At 41.4% G+C, this 20000-nt stretch overlaps 1 protein-coding gene across 1 annotated transcript; it reads right to left on the reverse strand.

Annotated features, from left to right (window-relative positions):
* Positions 1–2127: 2127 nt before the first annotated feature.
* xab2 (XPA binding protein 2) lies at positions 2128–11784 on the reverse strand. The gene is made up of 19 exons (XM_056288069.1): positions 11652–11784; positions 11104–11252; positions 9964–10087; positions 9667–9864; positions 9184–9318; positions 8462–8626; positions 8164–8308; positions 7727–7878; positions 7114–7233; positions 6854–6985; positions 6592–6723; positions 6129–6242; positions 5876–6038; positions 5495–5685; positions 4182–4304; positions 3890–4061; positions 3547–3673; positions 2615–2727; positions 2128–2504 (listed from the first exon to the last, which is right to left on the reverse strand). Exons 1-19 carry the CDS (start codon positions 11685–11687, stop codon positions 2443–2445), a joined length of 2553 nt encoding a protein of 850 aa, XP_056144044.1. The 5' UTR covers positions 11688–11784; the 3' UTR covers positions 2128–2442.
* Positions 11785–20000: the final 8216 nt, after the last annotated feature.

The following is a 20000-nucleotide window of genomic DNA, read 5'->3' on the forward strand; positions in this document are numbered from 1 at the left end:
AGATGGACTGAGAATACGGATGTGAGCAGGCGCTTATGTCAGGGGGAAAATATCCGCCCGGGAAACCCGCTTCCAAGCCAGCGAATATCCTTTCTTGTGTCGGCAGAGGGAATATCTTCTTAAATTCCGCGTTACGGCCCACCGAACCCTCCGGCGCGTCGGGTTATTTTGAGGAAACCGTAGGACTGACACCCGCTCTTCCCCCTCGTCCGCGTTGCTTAGCATTCCCCCCTCGCTGCAGGCTCCGCGGCGACTCCAGAACCTCAGCGATGACTGATGTCCAGGTGCGCCATACTGACATCACTCACTCAGCCCGACCGCCCAATAGGAATTCAGCAAAAGAAACGGGAGGGCGGGACCTGGGCCACGCGGAACGCAACGCGCAGGTATAGGTATGGCTCCTTGAGACAGGTGCAGCTGCCGGAGAACAGGTGGGCTGCGCCTCTAAGCACGCCACGACAGCTTCCTTACCTCACAAGTTTACCAAACACAGACATCGTTATATTTATAATATGAACATGTCTGTGTATGGTAAACTTGTATATGATATGAAACAGCTATGTAATAGCCAGCAGACCATTCCCAGGTGGCCTGAGAGGTCGAGAAGGCTCATATGGTTAAAAATAAATCAATGTGTTTTGGTCCTAAACCGCTGAGCTTTGTAGATGAGCAGCAATAGTTTGAATACTACGTATTGTGAGATAGAGGCAGCATCCTGGGTGAACCGATGTTGCCTGGGAGCGTTATTGGAGAGACCCGAGAAAGACCATTACAGTAGTCTGGCCCACTATAAATCCGTGGACAAGTTTTTCTAAGAATTTTGTTGACACGAATCCTCCAGTTCTCGCTATGTTTTTAAGATGACAATAGTCAGATTTGTGTGTGTTTTGTTTTAGAAAAAAAACCCTCAAGTTTCCAATCGACATGAACTTGCCATGTTTTTTTTAATCATGGCCCAAGAGCGCAGTGTATCTATTTAAGCTCACATGTATTTGCTTAGCAGCCTATTTAAACAGGCGTATCAGCAGCCACCTCTGACGTGTTGCATTTCGTAGCACCCAGCGGTGTCTGGATTTCTCTCAGGGTTTTTACATGTAAACATGACCTTTCACACTCAGGTGTGCACCTTGCTGGCGCTCCCTGCAGGCTGAATGAGCAAGTCCCCGGGGCCTCGCACATCCATCGACTTGTTTCTAATCTGAAGAAATAAGAAATGCATGCTGAAATTCTTACCGGATAAATAATACACTTGGGCCTCCATTATTTTAGGGTGCAAAACTTCTGTCGTCATCCTCAGTGAGGGTGTCAACTAACTAATAAAAACTAATACACAGGCAATTTTAAATCAGCATAGCTCATAGCAAGATAGAAATGGTTAAACTAATGACTAGGTTAACATGTGCTGTGCATATAAGTGGGAGGGGAAAAAAAGGAAAATGTAAAAATGACCAATTATCGCCCAATATAAAATGTGGCACTGCCATCTGAGCTTTGCTGCCAGCGGCAGCATCCGCAGTGCAGACAAAACACTGCACCTTGTCACATGAGGCTACGAACAGTTACAAGATCCCCTAACGACCCTCTTCTGTTAACTCGCAAATAGGATTACCTCGTAACTATTTTAATCTTATTATGGAAGAAGTTTTTTTCCCCTTTTCCCTACATTTTCCCCACCTCCTGTCAATTAAAAATGTTATGCAGGGGTAAGCTTCAATAAAGTACAACCTGGTCTTGGCTTCGAGTTGTTTCTCAACCTTTTGTTAATCTCATCAGCGGGCGCTGTTTGAATGCATGTAAAAAAAATATTTTTTTTAAAAATTGAGCATGACCCCCACGTGCTTTGAGATGTCCGACCGAATCTGATAACATTTCCAAAAAATAGTGGCATTATGAAAAACACCACCAAAGTAAGGAACTGAAGGCATCGTCAGGTTTTCAGTCCCAGCTCCACCTTCAATGAAATACTCCCTCTGGAACAAATCAAATTCCTCCCACCAGAATAACGTCCTCCACTGGAGAAAGCTTACTGTACAAAAGGATATTTCCATGGTGAATCCTTCATCATAGAGGGAAGTAAGATCAAATCAAAGCAGATTAAACACAGTGCGTGTTTTAACAACTGGTGATTTATGAATTAAAAACTGATTTTTTTTTTCCAGTTGGAAAATTGAGAAAGAGGGACATCTTGTGGTTTGGGCTGGTAATATTCACTTTGCTTGTGCCACACAAAGATATTGAATGAATGATAATATTACCAAGGCACCAATGTTGCCCTTCTTATTTTTATTCACTTATTGGGTACAAATACATTAGATCCTAACATGACAAGGGAAACAGTATAAAAATATACCAATATGAAAATACCCATACTACAAGAGGAATCCAAAGACTTTTTTTTTAAAGGTATGTGGTCACAGCTAGCCAATGAGGCTTTTCCCTGTTTCAGTCATCTTTTAGCCCTCCAAAGACAGCTGTCGGGATACTCTTCTGTTCAAGCTGCACTTCTGTGAATGGAAGAAGAAAAGGAATTGGCACAAACGTTTTCATGAATAGAATCAACATTTGTTGCGGTGTTCAGATGAGCCAGAGTTCACTCATAGCGTCTGCCCCTCACCGTCTGGTTCTTGCCCTTCCTCGTCTTCATCTTCATCATCATCGTCAATGTCAATCTCATCAGGATTAGCTTGTTTGGAAAGCTCAGCTAGCTCACTGCGAGAGGTGTCACTCCTGATGAACAGGCAGACACAGGAACACAGATTGGATTTTTTTTTTTTTTTTTGGAGCAGTGTGAACACAAAAAAAACCCCGTCTTCTCAATCCCACTTTTGGCTTCTTTCAGATGTGATCCTAACTCAAAAACAGATACGCTACCAGTTGATATAATTCAGAATTCCTGTGGAATTTATGACAGATCGCTATTCGATTAAACATTTCATTAACCAAGTTAAACTTGGAAGGCACATATCGCAATCCACCAATATTTGGAAGAAAGGGGAAAAAAAAGCTAGTTAAGCGGAAGTACATGGTCACAAGACGTAATCGGTTTGTTTGAGCAAGCAAATCGTTTCAGGATGGAAGTGTGTCTGCAGAGATATTTAATGTGGGTCACTTCTGAAAATGAATGTGAACAAAGAGAGAAAAACTGATCTGAGCAAGTAGCAATTAAGAATGAAGGCCTGCTACAAGTGTAGTCTTAGACACGTTAGCATTTAAGGGGTATATTTAGCCTGATGAACTTAATCACCTAACTTTAAAGTAATCAATTATAAGAACAAAAGGCCTGAATGATAGACTGTCAAAGTAATTTTGTCCAAGATAGAAGTGCTAGGGAAAGGAATAAATGAGGTTTGGGGAGAGAGAAAGAGCAATAGCTTTTCAATATGTACTTAAATTTCCTTTAGTACATATTTCTCATTTTCAAAAAAAGAAAAAAAGAAAAAAGGGATAGAATGTTTTAAGAGTTAATTTCTTGCTGCACAGTTCAGTTCCTGTCATACAAACCCAATTTGGGCCACTTTGTGCAATGAAGGTAAGCGTAAAACAGACCTGACAAACAGAATCTTTTCTTTGGGCTTCGGTTTGTCCTTTTCTGCTTCTGCAGCAAGTTGCTGTGCCTTCTGCTCCAGCATCTTCATGTCATCTACCCCCATCTGGCCTGGAGCCAGGTCTGACACTGGGGACACATGCAGGCAAAGAGGGACTCAGAGGTATAACTGTAGAAATGTACCTATATGTTCTTGTGGCAGCTATCCTTTGAGAGGACAATTTGTTTACTATATTTGTATCATTTAACCTCAATTAAAAAGAGCATTAAGTTGTTGCAATTTTGCACCAAACAAGGTAGGGAAACACTTGCAAGAAGCTAATGGATTAGTGCTTGCTCTCTCACCAGTGCCTGTGGAGCTGGTAGTGGCCTTCATCATCTGAGAGGACATGAAGTTGACCTGGGTGTTATAGGTGGCCTGTACACTGCGTTTGATCCTCAGCATCTCTCTGATAGTGTCCTCGTTACCATGGCGAATCTCAAATTCTTTCCATGTCTGCCAGAAATTAGCGGTCACCTGAAATAGATGGTATGCTCATGAATACGGCAGATCAATATGGAAAGTGGTAAACTACTTATGTGCCCATCAAATGAGAGAATGCTGGGGCAAGCCAGAGACGGAAAGTGAATCTCTCACCCTGGGATCACAGATCTGGGAACAGTAGGAGTAGATTGCTCTGGCTCGGTCAATCTCACCCAACTTGCTCTCCATGTCAGCAAAACGGAGGCACATGTCCCTAGAATGCTCATCTGGAAGGACCTGGTGGAGAAACAAAGTCAGCATCTCCAACGGATGATGTAAACAACGCTTACATGTTTTAAACATTATTCATAACATACATCATGACGCTTATGTTGCTGCCAAACTCGGTAACAGAGAAGATGGTAAAATCTTTGCCCATTTCACATGCAAATCAATGTCCAAAAATGGAAAAAGAAAACTGGAAGATTAGAGAAATCAAATCATTACTTTACACAAAAACAGATTAAGACATTATAAACTGAATGTAATGCAAAGAAAAAGTTATTTTGGCTGACTAAATGTTGACAGCTACCCATATAACAAGCCTTGCGATCACTCTGTTGTGAACATTATGCTGACGTTCCAGAGATAATTAACCAAATATTTGCTTTCCATGTATCTCATGATAGTAAAGCTCTCTGTTCTATAGAAGTAAAAAAAAAAAAATTGTTTGCTTATTCCACATATACAGACTGTGAAATTTTATTTAAAAATCACCACTAAGTGTATGTAAAGTATATATTTCTGTAGCAAAAGTATTGTTTAGAGACAGTTTTGTTCATACATATTTTCCTCAGAGATAATGAGTAACTTTTCTTTTTTTTTAACCCCCATTTCTCTCCTCTCGTTTGGGGCCTTTTTTATTCGGGCACTTTGCCCTGCACAGACTGAGAACCAATGATGCATTAAACCAATTGGCTTGGACTTCTTGACTGAGAAAACAGTGTGGAAGCCACATCAGCTATCGACGTCTGATCATTTTAACTGGAGAGAGAGCTCCAGCATCATTAAACGAGAGGGGTGTACACAATGCATAATGCATGACAAGCTGAGTCACTTCCCACCTTCAAAAATGGACTCATAACGAATCTATTCTCCCTTTACTAAAGCTGACACTCTCTATAACTCTCTATTCTGTCACATAATTTTACTCTTTTTATGTGGTTGTATGTCTTCATGATTTCTCCTGTGCCGTCATTTCATTGTTGCTCTCTGCTCATGTTCATTTCCATGATGCTACATTCTATGTTTCTCCTGTTCAATTTCTAAGTGGCACTTTGTGTCCAAAGAGATGCTGGTTAAATAACATGTATTATTACTGTTATCATTACAATCCCAAAATCATAATGGGGAGTTCTGTGTATTGGAACAAATATTAATTAGGTCACACATGAAGGTAATGTGCAGTTATACAAGTGCCACCGTACCTCAATGGCCTTCTGATAGATGGCTCTGGTGTAGGTAACTCCATAGATTTCTGCAGCTCTCTTAATGTAGATGTTAAACATATGATGCATCTCTTCAGTCTCCACTGCCTGTGTTGCCCTTTCATAGACAGCCATGGCATGTCGCGCCAAACCATACTCCTCTTCCAACTTAGCATAAAGCAAGTAAATTGCTTGAGAACAAGACAGATACATGCAGGTTACTCCACTGAGTTTGATAAAATGTGAACCTCATACATATATTCAAAGACCAGCTTGTGGAATTTGACAAATGAATTCAACATTACATTAAAAAAAAATCTCTATGGAAGGAGTCTTGAGTCATCTTTAATGTATGTGAACAAAAGCAGCAAAGCTACTTACTCTTGGCAAACTTAGCAGGGCATCCATCTAAAGCTTGCTCGAATAAATCTCTGGCTCTCTCCAGCTTCTTGCCCCCATAGCGATCAATAAACTTAGTAAGGTAGGTGTTCCAGATGTCATAGACGTTGGGCCATCTGAAGAGAGAAATACCTCGCTCATATGCCTAAAGAAAAATCAAATCAAATCAAAGACTAACACATAAACCAGGAAATTTACAATAAAAAAGCATAAGGTGCTAATGGTGTATATTTACCTTAAAACTTTCCTCAAAGTAGTTGTGTTCTTCGAGGAACATAGCATAATTGATGATGATCTGTGGTGTAGCGATGCGGAGGTCAATGATACGATCATACACGGCCTTCGTAGACTGAGGAGTAAAGGTGAAAGTATGCAAGAAGCATTAGACTAAATATGTGTTGCCCAGGAGAAAGGGTTACGGTTCTAATTTCATAGACAAGTCATAGTGACCTGTGGATCAGACAAATAAAGCATGCACTGCATATTTGTAAATTTCACTCTGCCCCATGGCTGATGTCTGTGGTACATCACTCAAATACAAACATCCCAACTCCATCCATTAAAAGCTCACAGCCAAACTGGTAAATATCATAAGAAAATGGGGGGCGGGGGACACTAAAGTTAAGTAAAGATGGCCACTTCTGTGCATCCTCAACAGAATGAAAATGTATACACAAACAGACGAGCAATGAACATACCTGGAAAGTTCCAAGACTCTCCTCCAGGTCTGCTAGCATAGACCAAACCTTCAAGGACTTGTAGACCCTGTTCTGGACTGGCTCAGATGAGTCAAAGTACTCAGCTTTTTTGGCTGGAATTGCTGTTGCTTTCTATATTCCAGTAGAAAGGAAGAAGAAAAAAAAATCAAAATAATTAGCAACCAAGTCTTATGCACTTCAAACAGGAAAAAGGACAACTTAAAGATGGCCAGCATTAGCTAACAGAGCACAAATGTCTCACCCTAAGTATGTGCAATGCCTGGTCATAGTTCTCATGGCGTAGCTCCATCTCTCCATACTCACACCAGACACTTGCTAAGTCATCTACCTGCTTGTAGTTCACTTTGGTGGCCTTCCCAAAGATGGTCCTGGCCTGAATGGTGTACAGCAAAGGAAGGATGAGGAAAAATGTGAAAGCAGAACACACAGAATAGCAGGACTGAAATGATGTCAGGTGGAATGCTTTGCAGTATCTCTGTTGGAAAGAACAAGAAGACATACGTCATCCAGCTGCTCGTTTTCTTCATAGAATTTGGCGAAGGAAACCCAAAGCGAGTGAGGCTTGCCAGTGGCCTTCATGGGATCTATGGTCTGCACTGCCTCCGTGTATGTATTGATGATCTGAAGAGGATATGTTTAGCATGCGTTGATTGGTTAGTTACATGTTACAGGGAAGTAGTCTTTGCTGTGGATTAGAAATCTAATAATCCCTATCGGCAAACTGAATTTGTTGCAGCAGCAGAAACAACAGAAGTGTAAAACCACAGATAAAAAGTAAAAATAAATCTATTAGCTTCCATATTAATAAAACTAACTTATTTCAACATCATTTCTAGTAGATGCTGCTGTTTGAATGTACTTAGAACCATTCTTTCAGTATGGCTAATAGTGTATGTCACAGTATGTGCCCATTTATGTGTGTATGTTGGGGGGTCTACAGTTGAACGAATTTTGAGTCAGATAGAATCACTATGTGGTGATGTATTTGACAGACTTATTTTTAGATTTTTATTTTGGCAATATTTGCTTGAAAAAAGACATGAGGTGGAGCTCAATGGGTCGTGCTACTAGGATGCCATTGAAAGACATTTTTATGTAATCTCAAAAGACTTACTTGCCGTGGGTTGCCCTCATACAGCTTTACCCTCTTGTGCCACTCATGGACATTGTGAGGGTTCTGACGCAGTAATACGCTGTTCAACAAGAGAGGCCGCCTGGTTATCAGCTGTTCAAAGCGGGCCAGTCTAAGCTCCAGATCAATGTCATCTGAGAGGAAAGGAATGAAAGGTTAACAAAACATGCCAGAAAACAAACGGATTTGTCGATTTTTTTTATCATCATTTTTGGATAGTTTTGATTCAGTAAGATAAGACAAGTGAGGAGACAAAAGGAAGGATAGAGGTGAGAGATAAACATGCACAAGAAGTTCTTTTTGTTGGAGTCAAAGCTCAGATATTGCACTTAGCCCTGGGCAAACATGATAAGTGCAAATGGCTGAACCACCAGGTTGTCGCCGTAATATAATCATGTAAATTCCAATCCCCCACGCACCCTCTTCATCTTGTCCCATCTCAGAGGTCGTCTCCATCTTGGCAGCAATCATGCTCTCCTCAAACTGGCTGTAACTATCAAACACTTGGGTGAAGTCTCTTACGGTCACCACAGTCAGAATAGCCTCCTCATACACATCACGGGACTATGGGGAGAAGGGATATAAAAATAGATACAAAATGTTGTTAAACCTGCCCATGAAACATTACTTAAACCTGGCATGTAGTGTAGCATTTAATACATTCATCGCAGGTGTTGAAAGTGATAATGACATAAAAAGTATGTAGAAAATACCCACCTTCTCAAAGTGGCCACTCCGGATGTAATAATCTGCCAACGAGCACCAAAGTTTGCCAAGTTGGTCTGTGAAGCGTGTGAGGCCTCCTCGGATAATGGCCCCCACATTTAAAGAGGTCACCTTATCAGGGTTCTGTGAGATCAGGTCACATAGCGCATGCCACAGCTGTCACAAGAGGGGGGGGGGAGATTGTGATTAAATAATTTGATGTCTTGCTTTGGGTTGATTCTTAATAAACATACAATGCTGAAGTTTGTTGGTTTTGTTTAACTTAGTGGCACCTATGGTAATAGCACTGGTGTTTGGCCACATCAAATCCAAGAGGTCAATTTGAAATAAAACACAGTAGCCAGTGCTATTACACCAGTGTCTCTACTGTCACACAAATAAACCACAGTCAAACCCAGGTTTTAACTATTCATGATGTAGTATCTGTCGATGAAGTTATTTTATGTACTTATTCTGCTGTAACCGTTTGCTAGCCTCAACAACTTTGCTCTCTGATCAACTCGCTGCTACCTGCCTTTTTAATCCATATTTGGCTGCTACACAGCACAGACCACCATGACAGGCAACATTTAAAATGCCCAAGTATTAAAGCATAAATGAGTTGTATAACTATTGTCTTAAATACACCAATGACTTAAAGTATCAAAAATGGCATCTATTTACAAATAAATATTCAAGATTGTAATTTTAAGAGGTGGTGAGAAAAATACTACCTGGTAGTTAGATTTGCCCTCTTTGGACACAAAGCTTTCATCATTGACAACAGCTGCTAGTCGCACAGCTGCTTCATCCAAGCGGCCAACAGATTGCAGGTAGTCTATATACTCCTCCGCATTCTCCGGACACAGCTGTAGAGCACCGAGAGCAGGGCTTATTACAACGAATTTTAAGCATATATTCCATCAGAAAAGTTTGACAGAAATTTCACCTCTAAATAGGACTATATCCTAAACGTGTCTCCCATCATGTTTTACTCTGGGGAGTTCCCACAGCAGGGTGCATTCTGACTATAACTCAGTCATCACACATACAACATCCTGACATCAAATCCATCTTTGTGACTTGCAGGTGAAACGCTTCCTGCCAACTGCCCACCACTGTGATACACAAAAAAAACAAACCTGACACCCGTCTTTATCTATGAGCATCTTACATGCCAAATACATGTGGGATTGAGCTCTGATGTGTCCTATCACCTTAAGGTATCTGCGGTAGACCCGGATGGCTGTCTCAGGCAGGGGCAAGTTACGGGCGAAGCGTAGGTATAGAGGCCAGATGCGAGGATGCTGAGTGACAGGGAGACCTCTGAGTGCACGATCAAATGTTCTCCGACTCCTTGTTATCTTGCACTGAGAGACCAAGAACTGGCAGTAATCAAGCCAAATTCTGGGCATCTAGTATTGGAAAATAAAGACATTTAGTTTTGAATACTACCTCCACATTGTACAATATGTTTTTGTATACAAAATCAGTTTGAAAACCAAGACCAGCACCTTATGCATGAACACTAATGCTCTTTCATGGCAATTATTAACCTCCTCATAGACTGGCTCTGTGATGCATTTCCCTTTGACTTGTTTCCGCCTTTCTCTCAAGTAGTTGTACCACAGCTTGTAACTGTAGGATGGAAAATTGAGTTGTCAAGCAAAAGCTAAAATTACCTTGATCCTAATAATGACACAATATCAGCAAAGGCAAAGATCACATTTTTACACATTACACAAAAACATCTAACTTTTTTAGAACACTTCCATCCATTATCCAAACCACTTATCCTGCTCCCAGGGTCATGGGGATGCTGGAGCCTATCCCAGCAGTCATTGGGCGGCAGGCGGAGAGACACCCTGGACAGACCGCCAGGCCATCTCTCTCTCTCACACACACACACACACACACACACACACACACACACACACACACACACACACACACACACACACACACACACACACACACACACACACACACTTTTAGTATGGCCAATTCATCTGACCTACATGTCTTTGGAATGTGGGAGGAAACCGGAGCACCCAAAGGAAACCCACGCAGACACAGGGAGAACATGCAAACTCCACACAGAGGATGACCTGGGTCGACCCCCAAGGTTGGACTACCCTGGGACTCAAACCCATGACCTATTTACTGTGAGGCGACCGCGCTATCCACTGCGCCAACTTTTTTTTAGAACACTTAAAATATCATAAAAATTTTACAATTTATGAACATTATAACAGTCCACACATTATTGGAATACGTATTGTATGTTTACACTGACCCCAATGACTGCTGAGATAGGCTCCAGCATCTCGCGACCCTAATTACGATAAGCGGTTTGGATAACGGGATGGATGGATGGGTGGATGGATGGATGTTTGCACTGAATTAAGACTTGACGCGAGTCGACGAAAGGATGGGAAAAGCATGCCAGATTTGACTCACATCAGAAAAATTATTCTAGTAAATGATCTGTGGCACCGATTGGCGATAAGGAGTTCAAATTATCCGTCCTTATTGGTTTTTCAACGATGAGAACTACGATGACGTACAACCACCTAAGTTGTAAAAAAAAAACCCAATTGCTTCTCACGACACTGCACCTTCCAACTTTTCAACAATATGACTGATTTAAATACCTGCCAGGCAGCTCTTTCAGAGCCCGCTCATAAATCATATTGAGGGTAGATTTGGGGCCATTCTGTTTGAACTCGATATACCGCATCCAGCACTTGACTGAATACGGGTTCCTTATAATCTCTTCTTCATAAGGGAGATCGTCCTCATCCTGTCAAACCAAAAGTCACACAAAACATTGTAAGGTAAAGGGTTGACACAACTGTTGATGATTGAACGTAAAGCTAAGGATAGCTGGTTAACTAAAGCAACCTCGCCCTACCTCGAGTCACCAGAAGCTAGCTAACCGAGAAATTAAACTACGCCCTCGGAGAACCAAATAAAACACACCCGACTACCAAATAACTGCAGTAGCAACGTTTCCACCATAAAATCAAGAGGGAATTCAACAAATGTTTATCCAAGACAGCTTATTACTGCTGTATTCTATCCTACAGACTATAGCTAGTTTAACTCAACCTGCCAAACACAAGGGAAAGCTAACACAGGATCATGTTAGGAACATTTCCCAAATAACCGAGTTAACTAACAATGTATGAAAATCACTTACAAATATAACATCCGCTTTTCCTTTCAGTGAGGGCATTTCTCTAACAAAAACAAAACCACTCAAAATAGCAAACGAAGGCGGATACTTTATCGATATTATTCGCTTGTCGACCTCTCGGCTAACGACGTGTGCGACCTTATTACTTCCGGGTTTAAACTCGCCCCGTATTCAAAATGGAATTTAAGTATCTCGAATCTTTGCGAAATGTTAAAAACACAAAAGCCATTACGACTTTGATGCCTTGAATATATGCATTTAATCATTTTTCCCCACTGCCCCCTGCTGTATTGTTTATCCGTCTTTTTTGTTTAGGTTTTTGCAATGGTCATAGGATTGGATTTAAATAAAGTTTGATTAAAAAAAACCGTACACGCTTCGTCTTCTTCTTTTTTATTGGTGGTGGTGGTGGTGGTGGGCTATTAGCGGTTGGCTAAAAACAATTTGGTGCATTATCGCCACCAACTGGAATGGAGTGTGGACCAGAACGTCTTAAAAAAAAAAAAACTCAAACCGTCAGGAATCAGTAACACTTTATTTTGTTATTGTCGTTCCCCCAGCCCACAGCAGTGCAATACAAAGACAAAAACACACATTCAAAAACTACAAGAACACATATATCCAAACTAACACACAGTGGAGTAAGTTTCACTTCAACATTGGGGAGGACACATTTAGTGGGGGGGTCAGGGGGTCCTCCCCCTGGAAAGTTTGAGCATCACACATTTAATTTCCTGCGTTCTGGTGAATTTGTATGCACCAATTTTCTCTTTTTCTACATCTATTTATTGTGGAAATGTCTTATTTATGTCAAAGAAAAACAACTTTCAGATAGGCTAGCCTATCGGATATCTTCTGTTACTTTCCTCTTGCTCATGTTGACTCTGTGAATGAAAGTAGTAGATGCATTTGAACTAATACAATACCCTTGGCACAAATTGGTTTGCAGATGTACCTATTATGTTATCCCATGTGTCCGAAATTATCAGTTCAAGTTCATTTAAGCTAACAAACGTCTAGGGGCTACTGTTAGCAAGCGCTAGCTAGCTAGCTAGTTCGTGAGGGGATCTGAACTGATACCCCCAAACACAAGTTATAAACTAGATAAGGCTATAATTCATCTGGAAATACGTAAGAAAATCTAACTTAGAAAACCCAAAGGTAAGAAAGGGTGGTGTACTGGGCTAGACAAGCAAGCTGGCTAGCTACGTTACTTACACTTGCTTACACGATCATTCATGCTCCGGTCTCCTGGTTGTCAGGAGCAACTGCTAGACAGCAACGAGGTCGGCAATCCCAGTGGCAAGGTTAAAATGGTATGGTCCAAGCATAGGGGCGTATGAAATCGTTGGAAAACAAGTATGAATGACATTTTAAGTAGTTCGACTGTCTGTGTTGTTATTTTAACTTTTTTGGCGAGGGAGTTAACATTATCATTCATGATATATTTTTTGGCGGGGACAAATTCACCTCTTCTAAATATTGAGGGGGACATGTCCCCCCTGACCCCCCATAAATTACGCCTGTACTAACACATATACTCAAACTAAACAAAAAGATCCCTGTCCAGAAGAACGAACGCCAGCCAGGATAACTGTCGGAACTGCCGGTCTGCATGAGCTAGCAAGTTAGCTTAGCCTGCCCCGCTTCCGCGCCCTGCTAGACCGCCCTCGGTGTTTCCTCTTCCTTTGCAGCTCCGGGCAGGGCCGGCGCCCTTTGACCCACCAGACGCAGCAGGCCAGGCTCCCTCAGCCGAGCCAACGCTAGCTCTCCCAGCCACACCCTTGACACACCTCCCCGCACTCCACACAAAAACACAGTCAAGGCTAAGCGAGGCCGCTGCCAGACTGCCCTCGGTGTTATCGGAACTGCCGGTTTGCATGGGCTAGCAGTTAGCTTAGCCTGCCCCGCTTCTGCATCCTGTCAGACCGCCCTTGGTGTTACCTCTTTGGGCGAGGCTCCGGGCAGGGCCTTGGTCCCTGGGCCCACAGCACGCAGCAGACCAAGCTCTCCCAGCCGACACAGCGCCAACTGTCCCAGCCATCAAACGAAGACAAACTTAGATGCAGATGTGGACAAAGTCACTGCATGGACGGGTGAGGCCACTGCAAATGTGAATTTGTGCCGCCATCTGCCCACACCGGTACTGGGTGAGGCCAAACGTGAAATTGTGCCACCATCTTCCCACACCGGAAGCAGCTCAATCAAACTGGTTATTCTAAGATACTGAAATAAAACCTGATAACACTCATTTCCTGAGCTCTTTTGTAGAATGTCTATTAAGTCTAAGTCTACCTCTTCCTTTCTGAGGTTTCCAATCAGATTCCTTCTTTCTGCCTCATATCTCTGACAGTTTAGCATAACATGCTCTATTGTTTCTTCTTGCCCACAGTAGGTGCATCTGCCTGTATTATGTTTGCCTATGTTGAGTAGTGTACCGTTTAGTCCAGTGTGTCTAAATCCAAGTCTAGACATTATTGTCTCCTCTCTCCTGTTCCTTCCTGTACTAATTTCTCCCACTTTCCTTGATGATAAAACATCATCCTTTCCTCCCTCCCTCCCATTGCTTTTGCCACCGTTCCTTCAATCTCTGCTTTCAATGCTCTTGATTTCCAGTGCTGTGCTCCTCTGCACACCGGGACATTTGTAGTCCGTTGTAGTTCGAAAATGTAGGCCTGAGTATAGGGTCTTGAAAATTGGAAAGCACAACACAATTTATGAACAACTATTTAGGCCAAGTCAAATCATACACCAGCCTTCTTTAAATTCTAATGAAATTCCATGTTCACACCAGCAACTTTCAAAAATGTAATCTACCAGTCTCTCTTGTTGACAATTCAAAAGGTAATTCTTATTTAAAAACATACACAACTTCATAATTATTGTCTTTAAAAACATTTTGTTTCACATAGAGTATACATACAGAAATGGCTCGTTGACAAAGTGACAACTGCAAATAAAATTAATGCCTCATAAACATGCAATTTTTGAATTAAATACTAGTAAAAAGACTACTACTAAGAGTGACTACGAATAAGCAATTGAGTAACATGTGCCTATTAAATTAGAATTGGTAGGCCTATCTATATATATATCTATGATGTTTAGTATTGTTAGTATTAATGTTAGGTTTAGTATTGTTCTGATCCCAAGGTGATTGACCTCTACTATCTATCTATCTATCTATCTATCTATCTATCTATCTATCTATCTATCTATCTATCTATCTATCTATCTACCTCTGTCACTCTACCCTGTTGATGTCCCTTTTTTTTTACCCTCTTTGCTGCTATCTACACCTGAATGTCCCTTTGGGGATGAATAAAGGTTACCTTATCTTATATATTTCCACAACTTGTAAAATTACATTTGTGGCAAGTAAGTAAAAGTATGTGTGACTAACTTTTAGTGATTAGTGACTTTTTAATGAAAAATAATTATAAAATCCTTTTGCATAATCTGCCTTACTGCATAAGAGATGTGTGTTTCACTGCCATGGGCAGATCATTATCACTGGCATTATTTTAATTTAGCTGATCAAGACTACAAGACATGAACATTCATACCTGAATTGATCTTACATTTCCAAACCAAGGGGCTCTCAGTGTCAGGGATGCAATACAACAGCAACAACAACAAAATCCTTTGATGAAAACTAAATAAAAATCATAATGTAGGTGTTAATGCTTGATAAGATAAAGTGGAATAGAGGAGTATGTTTGATATGGTGTGATCACCAATGTAATTTATTTCAACTTCAAGTCCTTTGAAAGGGGTTCAGGTCAACGGTCCGGTTTGGCACATTACAGCACATTTTTATGTATGAACCAATGTCAGTAGCCTCTCAAAAATAGAGTTACATATTCTTTCAAGGACATCATGTCTCCTTAAAAGCAATGACAGCCACAGCTTCAACTGAGGCTGGACTTTTGGGATCTTGTTTAATTTCAGTGGGACTTATTTTAGGTCACATCTCAGATAGCAACTGTTGGTGCTGTCCATTTAAGGCGGTAAGTAATGTAACTTGAACTTATGGAAAGACCCCTGCAATTTTATTACAGACATGAGATGTGCCAATGTCCTGCAACCATATACCAGCAGCACTTGCATGCTTCTCCAAAACCAAGTTCTGTAAATGGTGAGAGGATTGTTTGCTCCAAAGGTTATTAGTTATACACTGCTTCTATAACATATTTGTTTTTTGTTGTGAAACCAAAAATCTATTTGATAAATCAGAGGTTAACAAACCGGGTTTTGCACTGCATGGTATCTTTTTTGGATGTACTTTGGACATTACTGTCAACATCACATTTTGTGAGCAGAAATAAAGCCATGCATCTCATTAAAACTGATTACATTATTAATTTTTAAAAAGCAGACACTTTTGATTCCCCTGTTAGATCAAAGTCTGATGTGGTGTAGCAGAGTAGGTGTCTACATGTTTTTTTCTTCATATAAATGACATTCAGTGGAATAGCCCTAAAAGAAAATTTAATTTGATTTTTTTTCAGAGATATGAAGTGTGCTTCAGATCTGTAACTTAACACCACTGATATTTGAGTCCATCTCCAAATCTAAGGCCAATGACTATTAATGTCGATGAATTAAAAAACAAAAGGAAAGGTCAAGGCAAATGTCCCTACTGTGATTGTTTTGATTTTTATATTAATTTGTAATATAAGTTGAAGCTTTAATCATAAAGTCTACAAGAAAAAGAAATCACAATATTTAAAATAATTGTATGAAATCTGTTTGTGACTTAAGCAGCTATCATAACAACAATATTTTTATTATTAAGTTTGTATTTTTTTCAACTAATTACAAAAACACTTTGATCTATAAGGCTATAAAATGTAACCCCCCCCTTTAAATTAGTTGGTCCATTTTAGTGGCATTTCATGCCCAAAAAAAAATCACGTTCCTCTAGCTCGCGCTGATGCAAGCTGAGCAACAAGCTTATTGCGATGCTTGACCAAATTGAGCAGCCACTGGTGATGACCCAGCAGCTGCCCCCTCTATAAAAGCAGCAGCTATGGACTCTCCCTGAACTGATAGGCACCCAACACAGGTGAGCACACATATGCATGACAATCCAGGATTTGATAATGACGGACTTTTTTGATCATCCAAAACTGATATTCCAATTGATACTGATAAATATTATTGTTGGTGGTGGTGTTATTGTTGTTGTTAAGTGCTGTAAAAGGAAAGATAATGATGGATTTGAATCATATTGCTGGGAGTAAATGTCATTGCTATGACAGTAGAAAATGGCTTGAAATGTAATTCTCTTACTGTGTTTCAATGTTGCTCGTGCTTTACCAACTCAACGCATGAAAAATGCAATCTGTCTGCATGCGATTGGTATTTAGCTGGTATGCAGACAAATGGTACATGCATTGGCCCAGGAATATGGTCTTAATTTAGGTGTCCCTTTAAGTGTTACACAGATTTAGTCATTTTTGCCTGGACCCGGCCCGCGGACCAGCCCCACAAAGGCGGATGTACCGGCAATCCTCCGGGAACTCTCGTGACGCATGTGGTTACCGCCCCTTTTGGGGTGAAAACGAAGCCTTTGAATTTGAACGGCGGCTAATTGAGCGCGCAGGTGTTTGACTGTTTGACAAGGACATACATTAAAGTTTAAAGAATATATAGTTGCAATGACATATCAGGAGAGTTGGTGTCGGCGTTTAGATAAACTTAGCGGTACTGGTGGTCGGTGTCCTTTTAGCCGAACATCGAAATGGATTAATGAGCCCACTCAAATGGCTGGGAGGCGTCATATCCGGACATTTACAACTGCGGTACCTCACCGAGTCCCCGTGTGATGTCGATTTCTGTCATCTATGACCCTTCCTTCGCAGTGTTTCTCAACCGGGGGTCCGCGGACCCCTGGTGGTTCGTGGTGTAATTGCAAGGGGTCCGTGAAAATAAAATATCTTTAAAAAAAAGATCCTATGACATTTATAGAAATAGGAGTATTTTACTCAATTGTGACTGAGATCTTTATCTACCTAAACTATAAAGGGTAACAGGACTTTTTTCTCTAATTACATCTGTTTCACAAGTGTAATTTATTGTATTTTAATAAGAGATCTCGCTCCCGTTTGCATTGTTAAAAGTTACTGCATAAAAATTCTGTTGTTACATATATCTGAAAGTTACTGAATACATATTCTGTTTTGTTACATATATCTGAAAGTTACTGCATAAGAATTCTGTTTTGTTAACTAAATCTAAGTTACAACTGAAAGCTCTTATTTTTGCCCCAAAGAGTGAATAAATGCTATAATGCAATTTAAAATGCAGTTTCTACTGTTTCTACAAATTGCAACCCCCCTCCCCCAAGATCAGGTGGAGGGGTCCTAAGGGTAGATCAAAAATACGCAGGGGGTCCAGGACCCCAAAAAGGTTGAGAACCACTGGTCTAGAGAGAGTTGCATGCAGCTGCCTTCTTGGTCTGCCCACTTTGTTTACTGCTGTTTATGTGAACCCTGGCGATGCGGGAATATAGGAGCGGCATAACCGGGTGCAGTGGATCCTTTACATGAGATCCTGAAATGATTAAGGCAAAGGATAGCCAACTGTATCAACAGATTAATGTTTTAACTATGTAACTGTTAACACTGAACAAATACATTCGGCATAATAACGGAATAACGGAAAGCGTCCTTCCCATGACCTCTCCCCTGCAGCAGCCTGCGCTAACTTTTGACAGGCGCTTTGACAGCTAGTGCAGAGAGGTGGGTGTATTATCATGACGCTAGCTTTAACCTTTTGATTTGCATTCCTCTGAGGATAACCAACACTTACTTGGGAGACTTGGGAGAGCAGAGGGGTGAAATCGTTATACCCTACTTTGTCTAGTATGCGTCTATTTGCTACTTTGTGCCACCACTGCAATTAGACGCGCCGATGTTACGTTGAGCTCGTTCTACGATCTACGGCTTTCTTTACTTTCCCCGTCTTTACTGTAGAGCCTATTGTGTACAATTATTCAAAATTAAAAATGGTAATTATAATATATAGACTAGACGTATTACTTCCCAACGATTAAGTGTTTGCTGCAGTCAAATTTGCTATGAGGGTCCCATAGGGGCCCTCCCTCCGAGTACCTTGAAGCCATGAAATTCCTCTGATTTTATCCCCTTCCCTTTACTAGCGAGGAGAAACGAACGTGGTTGTTTTATTGTAGATGGTGCAGGACACAACACGGCGACTTTAAGGCATAGTGACAACCTTTATCTCCTATTTGCGCGTCACTTTTACGGCTTTGTTTTCACCTAAACAGGGGCGTGTCTAACAAAACTACAAGATTACGTCACGTTGTCTGGTCGTCATGTTTAGCGTGAGTGATCGCGTTTGACACGATTGGGCCACTGGATCAGGTGACCGAAACGTCAATGACGTTACACAATTGGTCGGTGAGGCATGAGGGAGAGAGAGAGTACGTGGTTGGGGCGCCCCGGTGGCTCACCTGGTATGGCGGTATGCACCCCCGCCAGTAAACCGAGAGAAGGCTGACCTTGTAGAGCGAATACCACATAAGGCTGAGTCCTTACCGCGGCGGCCTGGGTTCGAATCCGGCCCAGGCCCTTTGCTGCATGTCATCCCCTCTCTCTCCCCTGCCTTTCCCGTCCCTCTCGACTGTCGCTATCGAATAAAGGCGGAAGATGCCCAAAAATAATAATAATTTTTTTTAAAAAGTACATAAAGCACCCCAAATAACAACCACTCTGACGTGGGCTACGGTCACACATGCGCGTATGCAGACGAATGACCATCGCCTGTTGAGGCGAAATTCGTATTTTGTCTGGCAGGGCAGGATGTGACGCACACGGAAATCAGTTTGCTAGTTTGTAGTCCTGTTGAGTAGTTGTTGGTCACACGAGCGGTTGTTGGTTTTGAGACGGGAAAATTTGCACTAGAAGGGAAAATGTACACTGAAGTCCAGAGAATGATAAATAAATGTTTACACTTAATTGTCCCACTTGTATATGTTATAGTTTTACGGGCAAATGCGGAGGAAGAACATTGGTGTGCAAGTTATATTTGTACACCACAAAATATGAATTCTTACTGAGCCGGCATAGAGGAGACTTTGAACGTTGCCGTCCAGCCAGCCGGTGATGTACGACGTTACCCGTGCAAACTACCAACTGCCCCTCAGGGGAGGTGCTGCCTGGCTGGCAGTGAGTCGGGACAGGCGCTGAACGTAAATAAATGGAAAATGTATTTAAAAAAATCAAAACTACAGCCAAGTGGGGTCAACCGCGCACATTTCATTGTTATTGGTCAAGGCTGCGAATTCGCCAGTCCAAGTTCGCCAACGTCGAACTCCACGCCAAA

This window comes from Lampris incognitus, chromosome 10, assembly GCF_029633865.1.
Source record: "Lampris incognitus isolate fLamInc1 chromosome 10, fLamInc1.hap2, whole genome shotgun sequence".
Classification (NCBI taxonomy): domain Eukaryota; kingdom Metazoa; phylum Chordata; class Actinopteri; order Lampriformes; family Lampridae; genus Lampris; species Lampris incognitus.